The sequence below is a fragment of the Crocuta crocuta genome, unplaced genomic scaffold (genome assembly GCF_008692635.1).
Source record: "Crocuta crocuta isolate KB4526 unplaced genomic scaffold, BGI_CrCroc_1.0 scaffold374, whole genome shotgun sequence".
Lineage (NCBI taxonomy): Eukaryota > Metazoa > Chordata > Mammalia > Carnivora > Hyaenidae > Crocuta > Crocuta crocuta.
Genome location: NW_027532613.1, coordinates 4,031,883 through 4,055,884, shown reverse-complemented (window position 1 = coordinate 4,055,884; position 24,002 = coordinate 4,031,883). Strand labels below are relative to the sequence as shown.

At 41.5% G+C, this 24,002-nt stretch overlaps 1 protein-coding gene across 2 annotated transcripts in view; it reads right to left on the bottom strand.

Moving 5' to 3' along the window:
* ALG9 (ALG9 alpha-1,2-mannosyltransferase) overlaps positions 1 to 24,002 on the bottom strand; it is a 94,454-nt gene that overhangs the window by 56,912 nt on the left and 13,540 nt on the right. For both annotated transcript variants that reach the window (XM_077780507.1, XM_077780508.1), the window contains exons 5-13: positions 23,315 to 23,403; positions 21,272 to 21,407; positions 17,385 to 17,472; positions 17,099 to 17,204; positions 9,094 to 9,216; positions 5,506 to 5,660; positions 2,876 to 3,005; positions 2,076 to 2,223; positions 827 to 956 (exon numbers count right to left, since the gene is read on the bottom strand). In XM_077780507.1, the coding sequence (XP_077636633.1) occupies positions 827 to 956; positions 2,076 to 2,223; positions 2,876 to 3,005; positions 5,506 to 5,660; positions 9,094 to 9,216; positions 17,099 to 17,204; positions 17,385 to 17,472; positions 21,272 to 21,407; positions 23,315 to 23,403 (1,105 nt within the window). The remainder of the gene's footprint in view (positions 1 to 826; positions 957 to 2,075; positions 2,224 to 2,875; positions 3,006 to 5,505; positions 5,661 to 9,093; positions 9,217 to 17,098; positions 17,205 to 17,384; positions 17,473 to 21,271; positions 21,408 to 23,314; positions 23,404 to 24,002) is intronic.

Sequence of the window (24,002 nt, the reverse complement as noted above, 5' to 3'; positions counted from 1 at the left end):
TAATTCTAGAAAATACTCTTCTGGGGTGCCTGGGTGGCTCAGTTGGTTAAGCGTCCAACTTCGGCTCAGGTCATGATCTCACGGTCTGTGGGTTAGAGTCCGGCGTCGGGCTCTGTATTAACAGCTCGGAGCTTAAAGCCTGCTTGACCCTGTGCCTCCCTCTCTCTCTATGACCCTCCCCTGCTCATTCTCTCTTTCTCAAAAATAAAAAATAAAATAAAATACTCTTCTACTGTCTCTGGGAATCAGGAACATTATCTTTATTGCTCTCACCTTTTCTACCACGAAGGATTTTACAAGTATCAAAGGACGCAAGTTTCCTCCTTCAAAGGAACTGAGAGAAAACTACGTGGGATCTCAGAGTACATGAAGATGCATGAGGAGAGGTACACAATCCTGACGGGGTGCCCATGCACTCAGCACGAGCACAGCCTGCACTCACGACTGCCCACTTGCTAAAACCAGAATACACTAACAGTTGGGCCCACTGTTACTGAGAACTTGAAAGTTCCCCACCAAATGTGTTAATAGGCCAGGGGATGAGAAGAGTTTCAGAACGTGTTTCAACATGATGATTCGAATGCAATGCAACAAACTTTCCAGACTGGCTTAGAAAATACATTGAATTACGAGTTTCACATAGAAAACAAAGGGAAATTTTAAAATAAAAGTGCTGCTATTCTTCCTCAAAAAACTCGTTATGTCCCTTTCCCTAAAGAAATCACTTTCTAGGAAATTCCCTTTTATCGATGCTCTAAGATGTGTGCCAACAGGTTTTAGGGGTAGAACTTTTTTCAAAGTAGTAAAAAGAGAATGTTGCCCTTACATATCTGGATGGCTCCTCCAGGTTCTGGTCGTTCATGTCAGTAGGAACAATCCGGGTGGCCAGTGGTCCCTCTGCAAAAGGTTTTGGTAACTGGCCCCTGAACTCTGATGGAATGAACTGAAGCTGCCAACTGTCAGAAACACAAATAAGAGAGATTAAGAAAAACCCAAGGGGCCCATGTTGCTAAATGTACTTGAAATAAACAAGCCTCCCCCCCCCACCAATTCATGTGAAAAACATTTCACTTGGAGAAACAATATTTCTGCTAAAACCTCCACCAGGGAGCAGAAGTCGTAACTCAGTCCAACATCAGTGAGAAACTTGCAGCAAGAGATCTATCAGTTTCACCAACTCTTAGTCAAACTTGCAACCAAACGGACATACCACTGAACAGAGAACCGTGCCATTTACCACCAATTACTTACCAATTATGTAAGAGGGACTTGCTGAAATTAAGTCACTCCAAATTCATCAGACAGGAAAAGAGTAAGATGTGAGAACACACTATGGGAGAAGTACTTTGCTCCTGGCTAATTCTCAAAAGTATCTTTAGTTATGAAACTATTTCAAATGTTAAAGGCAAAGGCTAAAGTGAATACTTAAAAAGAAAACACCTTAATGTAACTAATGACAGATACTGGATCTTCACTACACACAAAATACCTCTCCCAGCCAAGCTGCCCGTGCCAGTCCCCTAGCGGAGCAACAGGACTCATCTGACCCTGACGTCCCTTTCCTCTAGGACTTTCTCTGTCCTGTGCAGCCAACACAAGAACTTCAGAGTCTATGCGATCGTCCAACGACAGCATAAAGCTACAGAGAGCTGAACGACAGCTTTCCTAGTGTCCACGTTTTGGTAAAGAACTTTACACTTTTGTTGAATGACAAACATTTCTCCTTTACAAATACCCTTCCAGCTAGAGTCTCTGGACCACTTTTGGAAGCAGATTAATACCAGATTGTAAAAAATTAAATATGCATCCTGAGGAAGAGCCATGAGCAAGAGCCTGGGGCCCAAAGTGCTTTTACAAGTTCCCAAACGTCCGTGGTCACAGAAAGTGCAGGGTGCGTAGCCGGACACAGCGCTCAGTCTCCTGGACACAGCACAGACTCACAGCTCAGAAATGGCCAGTTGTTCAAAACCTTTTTGTGAAAATCCCAAAATCAAAGCAAACTTAGGGAGACACTGCCATAGAATTGCCATTTTTATTCCTTGATTTTAAACTCTGGGGACCTGAGGACAACTTACTTGTCAGGCAGAAGGAAGCTACTGGGGAATCGATACCACTCCTTTCCTACACAGACATTCACAGGCCTGCCTTCTGGGACAGTGTGGATGGCTGGGTCCGTGGCAATTCGGTAAAATTCTGGATACAAATCAAGCGGCCCGTGATACCCTGAAAGGGACAAAGGTTTGTGAAAGCTGAAGACATGTAAGATGAGAGGCTGACATTTAATCATGATGCACGCTAACGTCCCACTGCAATCCATGTGTAGTTTACAAGTGTGCAGGTCCCCAGCAACGGCGGCAGGCACGTGGCCCCCTTGACACACAGCTGTCCACAGTTAGGAGGATGATCACAGCAGACGCCCTATTTTACCAAATATAATTTGCTTTCTTGCCCTTCTCTGCACCCTTCTGCCTTTTTAATTTCTGTTCTTTGAGTACATTTTAATCTTATGGATCCAAATAATAATTATAGGCAGAAGATAATCATGGGAATTGAGCCCCAAATTTGCTTCCAATGTTTAAGGCTTCCTTCATTCTTCAAAATGAAAAAGTATCCTCTAAAAAAAAACAAAAACAAAAACAAAAAACACACACACACACAAGAATAGAAGAAGAGCTTTTATAGTTAATCCCCCTGAAAGGAAGGGTCAATCTTCTCTTTCATCTTAGAGAAGTCACATTCCAATCACAGTATGAAGTCCACAGGCTCTCCTAAATAGCAAAGTCCTCCTCCCACTTAAAGCTGAACCTTAATAATCACACATCCAGCAAAACCCACGGTGAAGGGCCCTGTGAGCAAGGGCACTGTGTGCCCCTACCTTTGAACAATGCCACAGAGCGGGAAAAGGACAGGAGCCCAAACACGAAGAGCGTTCCTGACGCCAGCCAGTTCGACGTCACAGTGTAATGCTCCAGACGGTATCGCTGAAACACGAAGTGGTAACATTTCTAGAAGGAAAGAACACTGTATTGAAAAAAAAAAAAATAAAAAGGAACTTGCAGAGTATACAGAACACAATCATAAAACATCGTAACACCAAGAGGGGAAGAAGCAGCAAAAGAGGTTCTATCAAGGGTCTGAGCCTTTGCCGACCATGAGGTGCCCACTCCAAATCCTAACACGAAAGCAAGCTCTGGTAAGACTATGTACAGGTCACCCCAACCAGAGGAATTCTCACCAGCTTCACAGGAAAAGTATATGGAGATCTCTCTAGTACTTAGAAAGTCCTAATAATTTATTATTTTTTAAAATATTTAAATGGAAGTGCTGGCGTGGCTGACTGGCTTAGTCAGTGGAGCATGAAACTCTGGATCCCAGGGTCATGGGGTCAGGTCCACACTGGGTGTGGAACCTACTTAGAAAACATCTTTTTTAAATAAATAAAAACAAAAGTGCTTTTTGGCAGTTCGCTTTGATATATGCAGTATCTCTATTTTGATGTAACAAGTATTAATCTTCACTTTCTTCATTGATGTGTTTTCATCAAAGTTTTTAGTATCAACATGTCTCATGACCAAACACAAGAATTCCTCCCACAGAACAACAGGAAAATGCTGTTAATTATCTGAACTACTTTACAAACTACATGATTACTATTACAATATATAAATACATGCAAAATTTCTACAGTCTTTGAGTACCTTCCCCATTAGATTTCTTTCTCTTTCTTTCCCTCCTAGACTAGAACTACTTTTGGGAAGCAATTTTATAATCTATTGCAAATATTTGTTAGTGCCATCAATGTGTTTGAACTCCTTTCATATTTGGGAGAATCTGTCCAAAGGAAACAATCCAAATACCTCAAGAAAGATATTCATCCTAGCATTATTTATAATACTGAAATAGGTAAGCAACTTAACCCTACCATAAATTATATATCTAATCATTATGTATAATTAGTTCAGTATTTCACACATGTAACAATGCTATACATGACACCAAATTCAGAAAATACTCCTATTCAAATGATGGGTATAGATACAGCAACACTGAAAACGATATGATGTAGTTGTATTAAAAGGGATATTAAGTTATACGTACACATAGATTACAATCATAATCAAGTCTGATATGTGATAGGCAAAAATGCTGGGAGGTGGTTTTGTTATGATAGTAGGGCTAATTTAGAAAGTGATTTTAGGGACTCCTGGATGGCTCAGTCGACTGAGCATCCAACTTCGGCTCAGGTCATGATCTCACCATTCCCAAGTTGGAGCCCCGTGCTGAGTTCTGTGCTAAGAGCTCAGAGCCTGCTTTAGATTCATTCTCTCTCCCTCTCTCCCCCCCAACTCATGCTCTCTCAAAAATAAATACCCTTTAAAAATTAAAAAAAACCAACAAAAAAAACCATGATGCTAACTGAAAGCAGCCAGTTACAGAAGACCATGCATTTTAGGACTCCACTCAGCACTCCGTGGGCACATCCACAGACACAGAAAGTAGATAGTGGTTGCTCATAGCTGGGGAGATAGGAGAAAAGGGGATGGGGGTGATGGCAGCTAAGGGGTACAGAGCTTCTGAGGTGATAAAAATGTTATAAAATTGACCATGGTGATAGTTACGGAGACCTGTGACTATACTAAAAACCATTTAATTCTATGGTTTTTAAATAGATGAACTATATGGTTTGTGAATTATAGCTCTATAGATCTGTTAAGAAAAAGAAAAAAAGCCACCTTAATTACCTTCTCTGCCAACTGTAAATGGTAGCAGAGGTCAAAAAGAAGCCTGAAGGGGTGCCTGGGTAGTTCAGTCAGTTAAGCGTCTGAGTCTTGATTTGGGTTTGGGTCATGATCTCGTGGTTCAGTTCGTGGGCTCAAGCCCCGTGTGCGGCTCCACACTAGCAGTTCCTCTGTCTCTCTCCCTCTCTGCCCTTCCCTCAGTCATCAGCATGTGCATGTGTGCTGTCTCTCAAAATAAATAAACTTAAGGGGAAAAAAAAAAAAAAGCCTGGAGGCTTCTGAGGCCACAAATACAGATATATGCAAGATAAATTCTGACAAGGAACTGACCTGGACAGTTTTTAAGCCAGGATTACAAAGTGTCCATTATTGCTAACTGCCTGAGGTTATCCCAACACTTGAGCATGTTTTCATCTGATCTCAGAGCTGAGGAGCAGACATGCCATTAGCTCTGCCGTGCTGCCACCATCTTGTGGCAGGCCTATACAATGACCTAACAAAATTCCTTTCATAGCATTTGGATTCTGGTTGGCAACAGTAAGAAATTAACACACAAATTAACAATGTAAATACGTAATCAGCTTAAGACAGGATGATCAACAGCTAAGAAACCAATACATAAATAATTGTAGTTATTTTAATATGATCTGTATCAGGTTTAATGTATGGATAAAGCATCTCGGAAGAAGCATTCTGTAATTTGCCTTTAAGCTCTATGACCAATTTAAAAACGGAACAAAGCAGATGTACATTCCCTGAAACTCACCTGAAGTGCAGAAAGGGCCACAGCGCCACAGAGGCATATAAGTGGATACACAGGGAAAAGAAATCTCTCCTCTTTGTGAGGCTGGATGAAGAAAATTATAAACCAAATATACATTGGAGCCAAGGTAAGCCAATACGGGTGACCTAAATTCTGAACTGTAAGACACAGAAAAATATCCACTTATCACCATATTAGAATAACACAACATATTTAGTTTCAGTGTTCTCTCAGTCTCAGAAAGGAATAACCCTACAGCACCCCATGAAATGTTTCAGTTCTCATATTCACACTTTCTCTGATGCAATAAAGGGGTCAAGTAGAAAGAGGTCTATACTCCTGAGCTCCCCCAAGAGAGCCAACCTCTAACGGGAGGGACAATACTGGACTTGGCTGAAACACAAAGGAAAGTCAAGTGACTGAGTAATAAATCTTAATAATTTCTATACTGGATAAAGAAGAAAAGTCTTCTCTCCCCAGGCAGTCCTGCCACTAAGATTAAAGGTCTCTGAGATTAACCAAAAGCTTAACATAAACTCATTTCTTGGGTTTTAATTCCTATGCTCTGTTTAATAGATTTCTTATATACCCCGTCTGCCCAAATAGCTATAGATCAAAGGAGCTGGAGTCTTAAACCCATCACTGGTTTTTGTCAAGCTACAAATGGCAAGAGAGTCTGTTCCAAAGCAAATATCAAAACACTCTTAAAGCAAGTTTTCTGGTGAATTTTGCTCTCGTCTCTTGCAATACCCATCCACTCTGAATCTTAAAATTTGAACCAAAATACACTCAAAGCGTGTGAAAGAATTAAAGGAATTTAATGAGGACTACGACCCAAGCACCTGCTGGAAAGTTCCTGTGGTTAGATACAGGAACGCTGATCAACCTGAAACCCACCAGGACGGCATCCCCTACTGTGCTTCTATGAGTGACAATCAGCAGTGCCTACAAATCACTGGCAATGGGTAGATCGACAGCGCCCCCTGGTGGTATGTCTACAATGAGCAAGTGAAGAGGAAAGCTCAGCATTGTCCTCAAGATCCACCTTGGTGTTTCTAAGTTATCAGTATTTTTGTAGTAACTCTTTAGGGATGAAAATTCTTTAACTGAAATACCAAGCATATCCTTTAAACTTCCTACTCTAAGATTTTACCTTAAGATTTTAGGCGATAATCTATGATTTACACCTTTCCAGTAAGTATTTTAGGCTGGAATTTTCCTGATTACAAAAAAAATGAAATCCTCTTCTGTATCTTAAAGGCTAACAACTACATTTTTAAAATATGGCCTATTTTAAAAATAGGCCAGTGGGTGGCTCAGTCAGTTAAGCATCTGACTTCGGCCCAGGTCATAATCTTATGGGTCACCAGTTTGAGCCTCACATTGGGCTCTGTGCTGACAGCTCAGAGCCTGGAGCCTGTTTTGGATTCTGTCTCCCTCCCTCCCTCCCTTCCCCCACTTGTGCTCCATCTCACTCACTCTCAAAAATTCACAAACATTAAAAAAAATTTTAGGGGCTCCTGGGTGGCTCAGTCGGTTAAGTGGCCAACTTCAGCTCAGGTCAAGATCTCACAGTTCGGGAGTTTGAACCCCGTATCGGGCTCTGTGCTGNACATTTTTAAATTCCTTCATAAAATGTACAAAATCATAACTACAGTTGTAGCACATGATGGGGAAAATAGATAACTTCTTTCCTGCTTCTTTACATTTTTCTGGTTTTTTTCCTTTAAAAGTACACTTTTCTATTACAAAATACACAAAAAGCATAAAGAAAAAACATCACTAATTTTTTTTTACTAGGTGGACATGTGTGCAAATTAAACTTTTTTTAATAGTTTATTGTCAAATTAGTTTCCACATAACACTCAGTGCTCATCCCCACAAGTGTCCTCCTCCATGCCCATCCCCCCCTCCCCCCACATCCATCAGTCCTCAGTTTTTGTCAGCATTCAAGAGTCTCTCATGGTTTGCTTCTCTCCCTTTCCCCCACCATTTCCGCCCTTCTTCTCCCCCTTGTTCCTCCGTCAAGTTCCTCCTAATCCTCCTATACGTGCAAACATATGATATTTGTCCTTCTCTGCCTGACTTATTTCGCTCAGCATAACACCCTCAAGGTCCATCCATGTTGCTACACATGGCCAGATTTCATTGTTTCTCATTGCCATGTAGTATTCCATGGTATAGATAAACCACATATTCTTGATCCATTCATCTGTTGATGGACACTTAGGCTCTTTCCATACAAATTAAACATTTTTAAAACAAAATTGGATTCATACTGTAGAGAACAGCTTAATATGCTGTTTTTATACTTACATCATAAGCATTTCCAAATTCTCTACAAGCATAAATTATCTTTACGGTAAAAAAATAAAAAAAAGTTATTTAAAAAGAAAAAAAAAGATAAAATGATCCTTAGGACACGTCAGGAATGGAGGACTAGGTTAATACCCCCAGGTGACAAACAGCTGAATCCAAATGTGGGACGCTATGCAAGATGGGTGACCTGATTTCTTTAGAATCTTCAGGAGAAAGAAGAAGAGGGGGGAACCTCATAAAAAGCTGAAGAAACCTAACACCAAATTCAGTATATGACCCTTTTTAGATCCTCTTTTAAACAACTATAAAAAGCCGTTTTTCAGACAGTGTAGGAAACCTGAATACCAACTGGTATGCGATATTAAGGAAGTACTGACTTTGTTAGGATAACGGCATTACGGGTGTGTTAAAACAAAACCAGAGTGACTGGAGGCTGCTTTCATATTCGAATAGTGTAACACAGTGAACTCTAGAAACCATTAATAGCAGAAGAGCAGACTGGGGGGCGGGACGGAGAGATCGTATGCCATCCAAATCAGACTAAAAAGTCTGAAATTAAATCTCTTTCCAAAGCTCATATGAATTTCTGCTCAAATCTGTCTTCCATAAAAGAAACATGGGCACCAGATACCCAAATCTGTGACAACTTGAGAAAACACGGTCTGTGCAGTATGGAATCAGAACAAGCAAAATAAATGACAAACCAAACCCTCCACAATAAGGCAAACACAGAAGCAACATGGAACAAAGAGAAGCGTAATGTTTCTCAGGAAGTCCAAAGCTTCTCTCACTTCAGTATCAAATCTGAGGGAAATCCCTCTGTGGTTTAGTTTTCAAATTTTTGGTTGAAGTAATTTCCCAAGGAATAGTTACCTCTACGACTTACCATCTAAAACAGTTATCCATATCAGCACACACTTTTTAACAAACACAAGACACTCAAATACTTTTGTCTCCTGAGATTTTACGACTGATTTTGCCTCCCCAGGTGGTTCTGTATGCTCTACCGACTTCCTCACTCAAAGGGATAGAAACTTCCTCCCTTTGTCAGCTTAACTTGCAATTAACCGACTCATCACAGAAGTTTAAATAATCTACAAATACAGAATGAAATTCTACATTTTACAAATACAGAATGGATTGACTTCCATAAGCCAATCATTTCCATGGAAAGAAAATGGAGAACAAAATAAGTAGATTCATTTTCACTTCTTGGTATACATGGTCACTGGCTCCTTCCTCCCAAAACCTTTCACCCCTTGCACCACTCACCGTGAAATCTCTGCAGCAGGTGTTCCATGAGAGAGGTCAGCGGTAAGACCAGGAGAGCCAAAGCAAAGGCTACATTAAAATTAAGGAATCCATTAATTAAGTAGAAATACCAGGGTTCCGTACCTGAGGAAAACAGATAAGAAGTAATTAGTAGATGCCTTCAATACCTTTTCCAATGCTGGTTCAGAATGTTCTTTGTTCAAGTAACGTCCATGCCTCGAGTGAGTGAATCTACAATGAGAACTCAGTTACTGGGGTTCAGCCACACAAAGAGCAGAAGACGGGAAGAGAATGAGATTTGTCATTTTTCCAGAACAACCAAATCACTTAAATAGCTTAGTGGCAATACTGCAATTTATAATAAGCAATTTATATTTGGTCTTCATCCCTGTTCCTGGCATAGAGCTCCTAAAGCCTTTGAAATTTCCTAAGTGATGACAGTGATAAGGGGGTCTTCTGTTAATTAGGAGATTTGGGGAAAGCCCTTAGGTAGCCTAAGGATGAGGACGGATGGCCAGAACTAACTGTTGACCTAACTGCCCTGATTGGGTGGTTAGAATTTTCAGTCTCACCCTGATGACCTCTAGGGAGGGGAGACGCGCTGGCGATAGAGTTCAGTCACCAATGGCCAATGATTTCACCAATCATGCCTGTGTAACGAAGCCTCCATAAAGCCCAGAAGGACAAAGGTTCAGAGAACTTCAGGCTGGTGACCACGGAGAAGCACGAGGAGTGTGTACATCTGGAAAGGATGGGAGTTCCAAGTTCCATCCGCATACCCTGCCCCATGCAGGTCTTCCACCTAGCTATTCATCTGTATCCTTTAGAATATCCTGCATAATAAGCTAGTAAACTCAAGTAAATGTTCCTCTAAGTTCTGTGAGCCACTCTAGCAAGTTAATCAAACCCAGAGAGGGGGTGTTGGAACTTCCCATCTACAGCTGGTTGGTCACAAGTGACAACCTGGACTGCTGACTGGTGTCTGGAGTGTGGGTGTGGCAGGGCAAAGTGGGAACCTTCTTGTAGGACCAAGCTACTCAGGCCTTTCCCCTTTTATTCTCACCTGCTCACCCCATTTACATTCTCGTATCTTGCCCCTTGATACATATACATTTAACCGCTATTCTATGGTCACGGGACCCTGTGTTTGGTTAAAAAGCAATTTTTTTCCCTCAGGAAAATGTTCAGAGCCCCAGATCCTGCTTAGAGGTTTTGAGGACTCAAAATGAAACAAAATGACTGAAAACACAAGCCTTGCCCACACCAGTTTTGATTCTTTAACTCAGAATCCTTGAGCCCAAATGATAGGACCGGCCCCCCTCTGCACATTTAGCAGGCTCTTCATCTGCTCTTCCCCTCTGTGTGATTACTTCAATCAGGCCGTGAATGACACACGCAGGTTTTAATCACTGCGTGTTGTGACACCCGCCTTACACCATAGCAATTTCCTGCAATCAGCACTGCTTAAAAGGGTAATCAGAAGGCAGAGGAATAGTCAGGAAAACCTGACATTTTTGCAGTTTGCACAGCAAAATGAGATTAGAAACCAAACCCGTAACACTAGAAACATTTAGGGGAGAGGAGAGTGGAGGCACCCTAAGGAAAGACTCTGCTTCAGCTGTATGCCACCTTTTACGAAAGCTCGCTCCTTCCCGTCTAAATATGTTGAGCGTGAGGTCCACGAAAAGAGCTCCTGTCCCGGGCCAAGTTCATCAGAGACATTCATACCCTGTATTCTTTACCAAAACCCGTTCGGGTTACAGAAAAGAGGTGATTTTCAAAGAGAAATATCTGCCTTCTCTGGATTTTAATATGTAACAACAACACATTTCCGAAACTGGGTCCCTTAGGAGTCTGGTTCCCAGAAAGGTAGTTGTTTGCATCATCTTCTCCTGGCCACCCATGTGGCAGCAGTGCCGTCAACTCTGACCCGCCTTTTCCCCAACCCAATTCTAGAGATCTGAGCCTGAGAAGAAAAACCAGAGTGACTAGAGAGAAAGGAGACCATCTTTTAGATCATCTTTTATAGAGCCTAATAAGCATATGGGGGGGGGGGAGGAGTCTCTCTTTGCTCCTTACAAATACGTACTGTTTTTCCAGGGAAGCACTTTATTCCCAGCGAACACCAGTCTCTACCACAACGGACTATACCCTCCTGCTCAGGCAGACTACCTTTCTACCCAGGTGTACTGTACTCTGAAATTCTGAACCAAAAGTATTAATTTGGTAAACTCAACTATGTTTATGTCTTAGGAACTCACAGATCAAGTTCAACTGTGAACATTTCATAACAGACTGTTGCTTCCTGGAAGAACGGGGCAAATTTGGGGGAAGGTTCAAGTCACAACAGTCTTAACAACAGGGCAGAAAGACAAAAACAGTGAATTCTCTTGGCCAGTGCCCTCCTCTACGTGATTAGACACTTGTCTTAAAAAGAGACAAGAGTAAAAACTTTCCTGTCTTACGAGGGAGGTAATTTGATGCTACTTCTGAGAAACTATCAAAGCTGAACGATGCAGGAAAAAATGTGTCAGAACAAGCTACGCATTCAACTAGTGCCAAGTGTGCAGCGAGAGCTGTAAGCAGGGTCTCTGCAGAGCATGACGCACCAATTCCTTTCATTTAAATGAGCTAAAGGGAACCTTAAAATATGCTAAAAGAAGAAGGGATAATGTTTACTGTTCCACAGACTGAATGAAAGGAAGCCATTTTATAGGCCTATAATTTTACAAAAGCTTAAGAACAAAATTATAGTAAATCATCCTTATAAATGTCAAATTTACAACACCCAGAACAAAAAGACACCAAAGTGCAACAAAAATGATACGCAAAAGAATGAAAGCCCTAGAACAGATCTTGCCACCAGTCAGCTCTCGAGAGACTCCACTGGGGCTTCATCCCCTACTCCTGCACAAATAGAAAACTTTGGGCCTTTTATTTAATAAAGGCCATTCACCTTTGCCTTCTGAAATTTCCTGTCCAGTGATCTGACAGACGTTGATCAACATACCAACAGGCAGGGATCACGTCCTAAGTTGCAAAGTGGCGTCGTTGAGCCAACCCACTGCATCTTTGAAGGAAGAGGATTTCTCACACCCGCCCTCCCACGCCTTCCCCAGGCCTGAACTCCTCCCCAGAGACCACCACTCTTCACTCCCCACATAAAACTTATCAACCCCAACATCTGCCAACTTGAAATGTTACAAGGGTAAGAAGCAAAATCAGTGCCATGACCACTCACTGTTTTTTGCAACACTAAATTTCACCTCTTGATTTCACCTCTGACACCAAAGAAATGGTGTGCCTATGACTTTGCAATTTTATGTCTACACTAAGTTTCCTAAATGCCAAGTATTCTTGTCCTTGTTCAAATATTCCTTCCTTCTTTCACAAGCATGGCACAAGGCTCCTGCGTGGAAAAGAGCCTGCCAACGTGCACAGCACCGTGCTGCCGCTCTCCGAGGCCCCTGATCAAGCCACAGTGCAGGCACTTTCAAAGCCCAACTTCCTGCCCCTTCTTTAGATCACATCTTATCTCCTTCTATCTCCAACTCATGCTCTGTTTTTATTTTCCTGTAGAGTCTCCAATGCCAAACTCCAAGGATTTGCTAAGGCTGTTTTCAGTAGAAAGAACACAGGCTTTGGAGTCAGACAGCCCTGGGCTCTAATCCCACTTCTGTCACTTAGTAATTATGTGCAGGTCCCTCACCATCTCCACCTTGGTTTCCACGGCTGGGAATAAGCATAAGTAATGCCTATCTCACAGAGTTTTTGCAAGAAGATGACAGTTCTGTAGAATCTCTGGTATAGAAATAGGCATTTGATAAACAAGCAACTATAATTCATAGTTGTGAAAAAACACTTTTTCTTGCTCCTGGCTTCAAAGAGTCAGCTCAGGTCTGGAATGTGTCATTAATAAGTGCTCTCTGGCCAACAAAGTATAGAAAGGTCCCTGCGAAAACCAGAAACAACAAAGTAAATATTTATATTATAATCACAACAGAGAAACTGAATATATCTTGCTTATGTTCGTATAGTTTCTATCTAAAATCAGCTAATCCTGTAAAACTACTTTAACTTTTTAAAAAAGAACCTAATTTTTTTTGTCTCTATAGTCCCCACCCTGGATATTGTATTTGTCTGAAATACACCACTCTAGTGTCTACTCACCAAACTTCTACTCTTCCTTCCAGACTTGACTCAAAAAGTCTTCCCGCCACCACCATGGACTTGCGCCTGTGACTCCCCATCTTTCTACTGTAGTACATAACACAATGGACTACAATTATCTGCTCGTGTGACTGCAGCCTTATTGGACAGCTAGTTCTAGGACATAAATGCTCAAAGGTAACTTAGTCAATGTTTCTTTAACTCAAGTACATTTAACTAACTGTTCAAGACGTATTATAGGCTTATTTGCTCTTACATACAAGAAACAGCACTAAGACATGAATGTAGAAACTATCATCAAGATGCATTTGTAACTTTCAGAGAAGAAACAATATGCCTACCATAGCTAATGAAGCACTTGGAACAGGAAAGTCTTACAAAAGAGTCAACATGATGCCATTAGTGCCAGATAGCGTGAAACATGTATGTAAAGTGAAAGAGATGGAGCTTCCGTGACAGGAGATATGCTATCTTACTCTCTGGCAACTGAACAGCATTAGAACATCTATTAAAAAGTCAGACTTGGTTGGGGCACCTGGGTGGCTCAGTCGGTTAAGCATCCGACATCGGCTCAGGACATGATCTCATGGTTCGTGGGTTCGAGCCTGGCATCAGGCTCTGGGAAGCAGCCTGGAGTCTGCTTCAGATTCTGTGTCTCCCTTTCTCTCTGCTCTTCCCCCACTTGTACTCTGTCTCTCAAAAATAAACATTAAAAAAAATTTCTTTGAAGTCAATCTTTGATATTTACTGAATGGACTCACCAATTACAATATAAATTAGCTGACAATCATAAAGTACTTTCTGGCTTAAAAAGTACTTTTACGGGGCGCCTGGGTGGCTCAGTCGGTTAAGCGTCCGACTTCGGCTCAGGTCATGATCTCACGGGTTTGTGAGTTCAAGCCCCATGTCAGGCTCTGTGCTGACAGCCTGGAGCCTTTTTCGGATTCTGCGTCCCATTCTCTCTCTGCCCATTCCTGACTTGGGCCCTCTCAAAAATAAATAAATGTAAAAAAAATTTTTTTTAAATAAATAAAAAGTACCCTTACCTCTATACTTTTATTTGGTATTAAGAAAATCCCCATCTAATACACCACAACAGGCAGGCCTAACCAAAACAGTGGCAGGACACGATAGTGATCAAGGCACAATATAACCTGATGGATACTCCAGAATTTGTTCTCCGTCTATGCATCGTGACAAATCGTTATTGAGGACCTAGAATACACAAAGAACTCTTACTTCTAAGATGGAAGAGGGATTTTCTCTGCAGAAGGAGTTAGTTACTCTCTTCTCAAGAGTAGAAATCAATCCCCTTCTAAAATTGTCAAATTCAAAGATAAGGTAAAAAGCACAAAAATTCTACCAGCAAAGAATCCCCTAAAGTCTGACTATATGCAGCATCAGCCCTGTTGACGCCCAGAACAACAATGCCTTCTGTCCCATCGGAGCTTTTTTCTTCACTAGCAAAGTGATCAGCCCTGTACATTCAAAATAGCCAAACCTGAACTGAAGCTCTCTCAGGCTCATCAGAGCAGGCAGGAGTCCCAGGGACTCTACCCAAACAGTGGACAAAACGAACTGCAGAAGCCAACATCCAGGGAAAGACTGGCCCTTGCTCTGCTGGATTTCACAACAGGGATCCCTGACCTACCCACTGTAAAACCAGAAACATAAATCGGAATTTACTCTTCCCTACTCTCTCCACCAACCTGTTTATTACTGATTTAGAAGTTTCATCTGCCTAGAGAACTACAAAAAATATTTAACTTTCATATATTCTCTAAGTTTTATAATTATGCAATCAAAATATTAATATGTGTGGCGCCTGAGTAGCTCAGTCGGTTCAGCATCCAACTTCAGCTCAGGTCATGATCTCGCAGTTTGTGGGTTGAAGCTCCGTGTCAGGCTCTGTGTTGATGGCTCAGAGCTTGAAGCCTGCACTTCAGATTCTATGTGTCCCTCGCTCTCTGCCCCACCCCACCCCCGTTTGCTCACACATGCAGGCGCTCTCTCTCAAAAATAAACATTAAAAAAACTTTTTAAAAAATATCAGTATGTAATACGCTGTTTAGAAAGTGAAACCAGGGGCACCTGGATGGCTCAGTTGATGGGGGTGTCTGACTCTTGATTTTGGCTCAGGTTATGATCCCAGGGTTGTGGGACTGAGCCCCAAGTTGAGTTCCATGCTGAGCATAGAGTCTGCTTAAGATTCTCTCTCTCTCTCTCTCTCTCCCCCACACACACACACACACACTCTCCCCCACTCATGTGGGTGCTCTCTTAAATTAAAAAATAATAAATTTTTAAAAAGTGAAGCCAGTCTCCCAAAATTAAACTCAAGTTAACATAATTTATGCACCTATACATAATGGGTATTTTCCTTCCATAGATTCCATGTAAATCAGTTTCTAATGTGCAATCTGGGTCTAAAAGAGTCTTCCTTCTATTGTCTTATAGAATCAAGTAAAATGTTACAAGTAACCTACAACAAGGGTAATTAAAAACATACAAACTCTCTCCAGCTAAAGGGAGACATCTAGAGGCAAAAGCTTAAAACTGGGGCCTTTTCTCACATCCTTGGGGATCTTGAAGTCCTAAAGGAGCCTTTTAAAATTCCTTCACTTAGGGAGAGCCTGGCTGGCTCAGTCAGAGGAGTGTGACTCTTGATCTCGGGGTTATGAGTTCTGCACCCCACACTGGGGGCAGAGATTAAACTTTCAAAAAAATTAAAGTTCCTTCACTTAACAATTATTCATTCTCTAACAAGGCAGTCTGTGAATTCAAGTCACTGAAAAAAAACATGGTTTATTCTGACCTACTACCTACTGCCATCTAAATAACGATATTCCACAAATCCCAATAGGCCCAATTAAATCTCATTCGTATGCTTACTTTAAATCTCCTCGTCCAATCTGTTGGTCCTATTAGCAAAGTGGCACAGAAAAGTGATGGGCATGGCACATCATGGGTAAGACATAAAGGTAATATTAACTTGCTTCACAGCAGAGCCCAAGGACAATCACATATAAAAAAATGTCTCAAGACCTTCAGAAAATTAAGGCAGAAAAAACTACACTTACTTTAGTGAAAAACAGTCTCGTAAACGTTTACTGATTTGGCTAATCTGACCAGAAAGATCTCTAGGACAACCCTCTGTAGTTGTCACCAACTCAAATGCCCTCAGGGACCAAACAAAACAGGCTCAGTGTTGGCTGAGAGAAGGCATGGGGGTGGTGGGAGATGGGTTGGGAGACAGAGGTAAAATGGAGAATGTGTTCTCAGACTAAAGGCATCACCCCTGTAAAGCTGGCCAAACTGCTCACCTTCTCACGCTGACTCCATCATTTGCTCTGCCTTTTCTACACATTTTCCAAACTTTCTCTCCTAATCCTGATACTGAACGCAAACTTAAAGAAAAAGTAATATCAAGTATGTACACGTCCAGAAGACATCTAGAGGAATGGACTCCAAGGTATTAACAACAGCTATCTGGAGATGATGGGATTATGAACGTTTTTATTTTCCTAACTTTGTTATCATACTGATTTTCTAATGAAAAGTGTAAAAAGTAACTTTTCATTTAAAAAAGTAGCATCAAGAACCACAACATACTGAAAACAACAGAGAGCAGAAATCACATTAATCAAGAAGAAATATTTAGTGGTAACTTAATCATTGCTGTGCTACATCCAAATGTCATTTCTTCATGAAAAAGAATACTAGCAAAGAAATGCTGTATTTGCCAAAGGATATTTGAGGAAATGAAGAAACGGAGTTGAAATTTCAAAGCTCAGGCAAATGAAGCTACGTCCTACCCTTCCCCAGAGTCCCTTACCATAAAGATCAGGTCCGTGAGGAGTGAAGACATTGTACAAAACAATGTTCAGGGGTGCCACCACCAGCTTCCCATAGTAGTAACTGTCAATGGCCACAACAGGCACCTAAAACAGAGCAGAGGATGGATAGCAATTACAAGGTTTTGTTCCGGAAACATTCTCCCAATGCTAACAGGATAAACTTCAGAACCAAAAACAGAATGAATTTCTAATGTTCTCTTTCCTACATCAGAACATGCTTTCATTACAATGTTCAAACAAAACAAGGAAAAAAATCAAACTCACCAGAAAGAGCATCAGAGCCACCAGAGACCAAAGAAAGAAACTCTTCCACCTGTGTTTCATGACCAGCAAATCAAAGGCAATGGGTAAACTATTTAACAGAGAAACAAAAGTAGGAAATTAAATACTTACAATATAGACTCAAGTCTGATTCACACTCTTCATGCTGAACAGAGTGGAAGGAAAAAATGTCTCTAGCAGTTAGTAAGGAAAGAAAGCCTGCATATAAGAGGCAGTCTTCTCAAAAATAGTGTTCTGTTCAGAGAGCGCATGATAGTACTTCGCACCCCATGATGCATAAGAAACATTAATACTGAGCTTCTGGCAGAAGTTCCATATTATACCTACTTATGTGTAACAGACACTTAAATACGTTAATTGTAAGTAAATGTGCCGTGTGGTCCTACATCCACCCTGCCAAATGAATACCAATCTTTTCCATGATTTATAAAGATTTTAATAATATTAACAAACTTCGATACGTCAGTTCTGATATAGCCCCTTCCAATACCATTTGCTCTTCTCCCTTTTACTTAAATTCCACAAGCAAGTGACGTATGTACACTGCCTTCACCACTTCTTCCTGAAGGCCTGGCTTGAGGCTGGGGAGACGACGTAAGGTCAGCAGGAACCTGCCCTCAGCCAAACCCCGATCTCTGCACTAGCTCCATCTCCCTTGGTCTTCCTGCGGCACTTGACACAGAGCATCTGTTCCTTCCTCTTTAAGCGTCCTGGCTCCTGCTCTTTCTGGACTCTTCCCAAGTGTTCCTTTTCCTTTTTGTGCCCTAGCATGGTCCGGTTTCCCAAAAGCAAACTTCTACTCTCCTTTCTCTGTCATCTTCTCAGGGGGTACTTCCGCTCTTGCATGAACCATCACCTTCATGCCCAGGACCTCCAGATCTGGAACACGAGCCAGAATCTTCCCCCATGCTCCAGCCGCAAGGAGTTCCCTCCCCACACCAATCTGATTCTACAGAATTTACCCAAACTCCCCTGTGGAATCCAGTCTCCGGTCTCTGAATTTACACAGCATTATCATGTCTATCACTTACTTAGCAATGTCGTGTGCTACCACAGGCATCTCTTCTGTGACAGAACTTCCACAGTCTATCGTCTAAGTTTTGCATTAACATTTTGTGTTTTCATTTTGTTCTGCCCAACCAGTGACATTCCCACGGCATCTGTGCTTCTCCTTTGGGAAGTCATCATACTTTTACTTACTTGTTCAAGGTCTGTCTTTCCTACTAAAATGTAGGCTCCAAAAGAGCAGGAAGCATAACTGTCTTCTTTATCACAGCATCAGCAGTGTGCAGCACAAAGTAGTCAATAAATGATGGTAGACTGCTGACTGTGATCCTGAAATCACTGATCTCAGCTAATGGCAGACCAATCAAAATGTGCCGCCTAGAGGGATTTGAGGAGCTCATACAGTTCAAGGTCGATGGTGCAGAGTAAAAGGAATGGAGGAACAGACCAAAAAAAACAAACAAACAAACAAAAAAGTACTTTTACTTACTGGAGAAGTAAAAAGGAGCCCGACTGGGGTTTTGTGACGCATGTCAGATAGAATCTGGACACCATCAACCAGGGGTTGGCAAGCTTTTTATTTAAAGGACCTGACAGAATATATTTTAGGCTTTGAGGCCACATATGGTCTCTGCTGCATATTGTGTGTCTGTAGTATGTGTGTGTGCTGTTAACAACCCTTCATAACATAATAACTTCCTAAGTTCTTGGGCTGTACAAAACACGACCAGCCGGACTGGGCCCACAGGCCACAGGCTGTCAACCTCTGTGGCACAGAGTAATGGGGAAGCTACCACAGAGTTCAAAACAGAGAGTGATACAGTCATATTTGCATTTTAGGAAGGTAACTCTAGTTTGACTGTGGAGAGCAGATTCACAGAGATCAAGCCTAGAGATGGGAAGATCATTTAGGAGGCTGTGTGGTAATTCAGGAGCAGAGGTGAAGAAAAGTAGTCAGATTCAAGGTATTCAGGACACACAATAAGCAGGACATGGGAAAGAGAAAAGAGTCACAGATAATTTTCAGGTTCCTGACTGAGCACTGAGGAGATGGTGGTATCATTTATTGGGATGGAAACATAGATAAAAGAACAGCTATGAAGGGAAGATAGTGAGCTCAGTTTTGTATATGTTTAGCTATATAAAAGGAGGTATCTAACAGGCAGCTAGTAATATAGAAGATGACTGGATCAGATTTAAAGACGTGGGAATGATCAAGATGGTTGAGGTAAGAGAAAAAACAGAAAAGGGCCCCATACAAAATTCTGAATACAGTATTTTGAGGAGGATAAACAGAATGGAAGATTGGAGGTGGGGAAACCAGACTTGGGTGGCTTAGTAGGTTGGGCGGCCAACTTCAGCTCAGGTCATGATCTCAAGGTTTGGGAGTTTGAGCCCCTCATTGGACTCTGTGCTGCCAGCTCAGAGCCTGGAGCCTGCTTTGAATTTCTGTGTCCTCTCTCTCTGCCCCTTGACCACTTACACTCTGTTTCTCTCAAAAATGAATATTAAAAACCAGCAATAAAAAAAAATAAGACAATTAAGAAAACTTAGAATACCTATCCTCTCAGTAAATCCCCTTCTAAAAATTTACCCTATCAATGAATTTCCATAAACATATAGACATGTGAACAAAAATGTTCACTGAAGCAAAAACACCAAAATCTAGATCTCTACTGATAAGGCAATGGCTAAATCAGGGTCAGATAATGGAATGCAACCTGTACAAAGACCTATGTATGTACAACAGAAAGTATGTACAGGTACAATTCTAATTAAGAATTTCCAGGATGTACACACATAGGTATGTATGCATTTACACACGAGGACAGTTTCTAGAAAAGTATATAAAACTACCTTTGATGATTAGGCTATGGGCAAAGAGAATTAGGAATTCTTTTCACCTAATACAAACTGGCACTTTTTATAATAGAAATATAGTAGTACAGTTGACTTTTGAACAGCATGGGTTTAAACTATGTGAGTCCACATATACATCAATTGTTTTTTAGAAATATAGTATAGACAGTACTGTGAACAAATCTTTTTTTCTTAGTAACACTTTCTTCTCTCTAGCTTACTTTAAAGAATATGGTATAGAATACATATAACATACGAAGTATGTGTTAATTATCAGTAAGGCTTCTGGTCAACAATAAGCCATTATAAAGTTTCTGGAGAGTCAAAAGTTACATGCAGATTTTTGGCTGTGCAGGGGGTCAGTGTCCCTAACCCCCGGGGCTGTTCAAGGGTCAGCTGTACTAGAATAACCTTAACATCAAACTACAGTATTTTTCCAAATTACTCGCAATGCGAGTGAGAAGCAAAGGCAGCACAGACTAGAGCTGAAGTGGTAAAAACAAGGAACGTGAGCAAGAAAGACTACAGGCCTCGGGGAGAAAGCTGCTGAGGCCAAGGCCACGAGCCTGCAGGGAGAGTCCGGCATCAGGCCCGGGAGCGGGACATGCACGGCACCAAGCTTGCAGCAGGGAAGAACCATCAGTGGTGGAGTCAGGGAGGCCTGGCTCCAAAAGCAATCGTCATCTTCAAGGCAAATTCCTCACCCTCCTGGAGTCTACGTTATCACTACTGAAGCACTAATAACTGATTTCTCCTGCAAAGCTGTTATAAGGTTTAGAAGTCAAATTTGTAAGGGGTTTAGCAGCACTTAACACACAGCAGATGCCCAATAGTCACTATTCGTGTTAGATAAACACCAAGAGATTCTTCCAACTCCCAGAATCTTTGTAGGTCTAATTCATTCCTGTGACTTAGGTCATAACCAGGGAAAGGGGAGATCAGCCAACACTGGGATTTACCGTGTGCCCAGAGATACAAGAAGATGAATCGTGTTGGTTTCTTACCCAAGAGCAGCACTGAATGGCCAGCCCAAGATAGCCCCAGCTGCTACTCCAAGCACAGCAATGGAAGTCTTGTCCATGTACCAGCCAGTCATGGCTACCAGCGTGGTGTACATACAGAAGCTGCTAGGAAGGAGTGCTGCAAGAGTAAAGAAAGGGGGAACACAAGGGGAGTGGGGAGACAAAAGTTTGCGATTGAGTAGGTATAATCAAAAATCTACCCACACTGCAGAACAATAGCCAGGAACATATTTTGAGGAACGCTCTATTAGAAATGCAGAGTAATAGGATATTCCTTAAAATAACCATGAAGTTCAAGGATCTTCTCACTTTCTCATGCCTATTTTTTTTTTTAGGTACCAACACGCTGCCTGGTTATACAATACAAACCATGCCATTCTTCTGGCCTGTACTCCAAATGCACAACTTAACACAATTCCAGTTACATTTCCAGGTAGGGAATATGTTTCAAGGAACTTAAGAGCCACTGCTGACTATTTCTGAAGAATTTTATCTTCTGGTAGTGTTCTGAGACTGCTCTGGCACTAACTTTACCGCATAGGAACTCGAGGAAGCCTTCTCATGGGCCAAATATTGTATCCTGCATCCACTAACATGGATGATCTGGTCTTTAGATGTCCCCTGATTACTCCTATCTAGCATTACTTTGTTGTGGCAAACAGCAGAGGACTGAGTGCCTTCAGGGTCTCATTACAGTAACATTTGATCAGTGGTTCTAACAATTTGACACAAAAATGCAATCTGATGCTCCAGGCTGCACAAGCCCTGCTCAAAAGTCAGTAAAGGATTTAAAGGCTATGTATAAAAGCATGCCTTGAACTTCTCTGTGCCTTAATATCCTCAACTGAGATAACAAAGCTAAAGCCACTACTGAACACCTCTCCCACTTAAGAATCAGTTTTAAGAGTACCAAAGTAACTTAAAAAATGGAAGGTACAACTTCACAGATCAATGCTAAATAATACTGATGCCACCCAAAGCTATCAAGTATGCTGCCAATGTAGAGAACAAAGGGAGCAGAGGAATTGGAGGCCTCTGCCAGCTCAGAGAGGTCAGCAATCTCGTTTAGGACAGTGACTCACAAAATTATTCACTGTTCATGGGTTCGAGCCCCGCGTCGGGCTCTGTGCTGACAGCTCAGATCCTGGAGCCTCCTTCCAATTCTGTGTCTCCCTCTCTCTGTGTCCCTCCCCCACTTGTACACTTGTGCTCTGTCTCTCTCAAAAATAATTAACAAAATTTTTTTAATTATTTAGGTGCAGAGTCCTGAGGTCCCTGCAGAACATAGGTTTTGATACAGTCAATAAAGTGAAATACATACTTGTGTGCTAAATACGATGTTTTGTGTATATTTAGTGTGCATACTGGACTCTGGTATACACAAGCAGAAACTAAAAGTGACATAATTCTATCTAGTGGCTTCATTTTTCCGGAGCATCAGGCTACCTTTTGTCAAGAGGCTACCGTGACTCAGCTCAGAGGACACAGTGTTCAATGGAGCAGAGTTTGTAAGCCACCAGTCTAATATTCTAACTTCCCTTTAGGTTTACGCTTTAAAAAGGGAGGGGAAAGCCCAACAAAGAGAATGTATACCTTTATAGAACATACTGCAAATAACAGGCAGAAAGCAAAACCATAAAGAATAGGGCTTTTACACACAAACAAGAGCAAAAGAACAAAATTATTTTTCTTCCCCTACTAGCAGGGAAAGGCAATGGGTGCTGGTTTTTCAGCCTTGTGAGATGTTTAAAAAAAAAAAAAAACTACAACAATGTAACAGAGCAACATGGTGAAAATAACTTCTTTTCACTTTTCTAAGTTTCTGAGTCCTCATCTGCACAAGAGGAAAATATTTATCATACCCTAACACAGGGCTCCCATAAAGGATGGTGAAGATCAAGTCATTAACAGTGCTCTACAAGCTACAGACATGCTATACAACGTAACCTACACCTAGACAAGTTGATCCTTTCAGCACAGAAAGATCAGTGCACCTGTTACGCCTTTACCTGTCCATTTACTTACCTGATGATGAGCAAAACATGCCAGTGCTAAGAACCAAGAAGGCCAGCATCATCCGACTCACATGCAGCCCAAACTTCTTGCACACAGCCCTAGGAGAAAGGCAAAGACTATCAGCATGGCAAATCTTAGGGACAGACGTTTCAAAGCAAAGGACAAAAACATGCTTGCTCCGCAGAGAACACTGAAGATTTAAAGTCAAACACAGAACTTTCTGGACAGGTTTGTCAGCAATTTTGTGTGCCTGACAAACCTCAACATTCTTATTCTTTAAGCAGAAGAGAAGCACTCTACCTAAAAGGAAATGCACGCTTGCTCTGCTAAGATTGTGTATACATCAACAGGAAAACAGCATGATGTGGGGAAAAACCAAGAGGCCTCAAATTCAGAGGGGCACAGGTTCAAATTTGGGCTCCGCCACTTACTAAGAGCAGTACCCTGGCCTAGTGACAATGCTATCAGATTCCTCATCTGTAAAGCCAGGGTAATGAGAAGGTCTACTTTGTAAGATTTCTGTTGAGGACAATGCGTGGAAAAATGCTTGGAGTGCCTGGAACAGAGTTGCTCAACAAATGGTAGTTATAAGAGGAGACTAGGAGACACACAAAGCGTCAGTTCCTATTTCTCAGACTTAAGTATACACTTCATTTACCTCTTTCGTGGAGGTCTTTAACCCTGTAAACATTATTAG